This window comes from Hordeum vulgare, chromosome 3H, assembly GCF_904849725.1.
Source record: "Hordeum vulgare subsp. vulgare chromosome 3H, MorexV3_pseudomolecules_assembly, whole genome shotgun sequence".
Classification (NCBI taxonomy): Eukaryota; Viridiplantae; Streptophyta; class Magnoliopsida; order Poales; family Poaceae; genus Hordeum; species Hordeum vulgare.
Window position 1 is genome coordinate 619,818,348 of NC_058520.1, and position 2,731 is coordinate 619,821,078.

General features: G+C 39.4%; 1 protein-coding gene across 1 annotated transcript; it reads left to right on the plus strand.

Moving 5' to 3' along the window:
- The first annotated feature begins 404 nt into the window (after positions 1-404).
- LOC123441241 lies at positions 405-2,731 on the plus strand. Its single transcript, XM_045117732.1, has 3 exons — positions 405-951; positions 1,350-1,413; positions 2,117-2,731. The coding sequence occupies exons 1-3, from the start codon at positions 416-418 to the stop codon at positions 2,588-2,590; spliced, it is 1,074 nt and encodes a 357-aa protein (XP_044973667.1). The 5' UTR covers positions 405-415; the 3' UTR covers positions 2,591-2,731.

The window sequence follows — 2,731 nt, forward strand, 5'->3', positions numbered from 1 at the left end:
AAAGAAATTAATGTAGGGTTCGACCTGCCAGCAGCTAGCGCGACCAAGCGTTTTGGCCGCGGTGTAGACGGGAAGAGTTTCCCTTTAGCCAACTGCTAATTGTTAGTCAGTTTATCCTAATTACTAATACTCACTTTGTTTAACAGACAGGAACCTCAGCTTTCCTCGCTCGTGTGATTCCTTTGTTGGTCGCCGTCCACCTCTGCCTCAGTGTGATTCAGATGGATAGAGCTAGATCTGATCTCGAGTTCCAGTTTTAGTACCATGGTGTGCCTTTTGTTTGCGTGTGTGTAGTCGAATCAATTGTAGGAGTAGGAGTAGTATCTTTGTATCGTACCTTTTTTTCCCTTGAGTGATTTTAGTGAGTGGGTATATATGACTAATAACAAGAACTACATATTTTCAGGCTTAGATCATGTCAGGTGACCTAGTTGATTTAAGTCCAGGGCAGTTGCATAAGCTAGCCGATCTGATTCATCGACAAGAAGTCCAGAAGCTTCAAGAGCTCGAGTTCAACTCGTATGCAGAGCAACAAAAGTATCTCCGTGACGCCAATGATGCCCGCGATAAGGTGTATCACATCCTTGACAGTGCACGGGACATGATAGCACAAACCGAGGCTGAGAAGGATGCCACCAAGCAAGATATTGGCAAGGATGTCTATGACTACTGCACCAAGGCCATCGGAATATCTCTCCAATTCATCCGGAGTTACAACACCCGTCTCACCTACCTTGACAAGCTCAAGACCCACAGTGATGATCTCATCAAGCAGCTAAAGTTCCTCAATCCAGCCACCCAACAGAAGGAGGCCCAGCGCCTTGCCCTTGAGGCTGGCATGTATAAGAAAGCCACGCTGGAGAATGCCAAAAAGTTTCAACACTTTGCACCAAATCAATTCTCAAAATGGCTCAAGGAAAACAAAATCATGTTTGAGGATCTTGTGCAAGAGTATGTCCCAGCGTCATCATCATTAATTTATAAATGTTTAAATACCATTGTGTTCAAAATGATTGCAATAATTTGTATCATTATTAGCATTAATATTTCACACGATGGGAACTTAAAACCAAAATTGATAAAACTCGACCTCCAAAGTGTTGGATTAAACCACTTGGTTATTCAACTTTAAATTATTAAAATTGAAAGATATTGAGCTTTATGAAAATTTGTAGAAATAGTGGCATGCAGTCTACTTGCTTAACATTGCTGAGAACAAACAAATAAAATCTTGCAATCTCTTAGGGAACATAATCTTTGTTTACTATTTACACTTATAGATGGTACTTTTGCAGTTCTATGTAAATGTAACAACAATGACTTTCCTGCTTATCCAATTGTACTTGCAGAAATATGTCAAAGCTTGGTTTTAGGGGGACTTTCAAAAACTTGGATGATATCCAAAAGCTACAGGTATGAACTAACTTACTCTCTAAACCTGGCCCTTTCCAGCTTATCATACATAAATTGCAATTAATTAACAATCTTTAATGTATCATATTACACGTCTTCGTCTCCATATTTATATATTGTTATTACTATATAGAAAAGATTTGTGGTACTACAGCGTGAACCAAAGGTTTTAACAACAAAGAAGTCATGACTTAAAAAACTATGTTTCAAGTCATCAAGAGTCAAGATATATAATGGATTTATGCTGTGTTCTTAAGAGCTGCAATTTGTACAACTGAACTGAAGTTGTTGAATTTGGGGATTTCAAGTCCATTTTAACCATCGAATATATGTAACTCATAGAAAAATTACAATCAAGTGAATGCTTATATCAAAAACTTTCCAATGGTACTTGAGACACATAAGAAGTTATCAAGATGCTTTGGAGTTCGAGTTGAACTCACTTAAATAATTTCATGACCAAATGTCAGGGCCTCACTTAATCGTTGAACTGATCATAGTGAACACTAAAGAGGAGTCATTTCTTCCTAAAATGGTTCCTCCGTTAGAATCCGTTTGAACTTCTGCTAAATTTGGATAGAGATCATTTGAGTTTTCGATTTTAATAAATTGTAATTTTCATATGGCGCAAAAATAGTGGCTTTATATTGTATTATAAAAGTAGTACTAAACATCACTACAATGTGTATATCATGTTTGCCAGGTATATGACAATATTATTGCGGAAGCGGGACAAGGAAAATCTGTGGTGACTTACTCATTTGAAGCTTTGGGAAAAGTCGGGGTGGCAGTTTTAGTTTTTACAGCAGCTGCAATGGTGTGGGACATATACACAGCAGAAGATAAGCTGGAGGCAGCGATTAGGGATTCAGTAAATGCGTTAACTGCAGTAGTTAATCTTGAGGTGGGAGAAATAGTTACTACTGCTGTAGAAGCTGGATTCGTAGCACTAGACATCGAAATTGCTTCTGCGGCTGTCACGGTAATTGGAGGAGTCGTCGGTTTTGGAATTGGTGCGCTCATTGGGATAGCTGCAGGTGCGCTGCTTGACTTGATTTTCAGCAGTGGAACTAGCAAGGTGAAGATAACAGACGGGCTTACAGTTTGCCGTGTGGCGCCTATGCCTCATGGTCTCGAACTCGCTCGTCTAGTTAAGCACAATTACCCTGAACTTTAAACTGATCATGCTACTACTATGATCTTTGCTATGCTATCTTCTGCTCTTAGTGCTAGCTACTACTGTCGTGAGTATGTAAGTGCCTAGTGTGCACTCCTAAAATAATACCCCCCGCCCGTGTCGGGAAACTATTGTATTCCA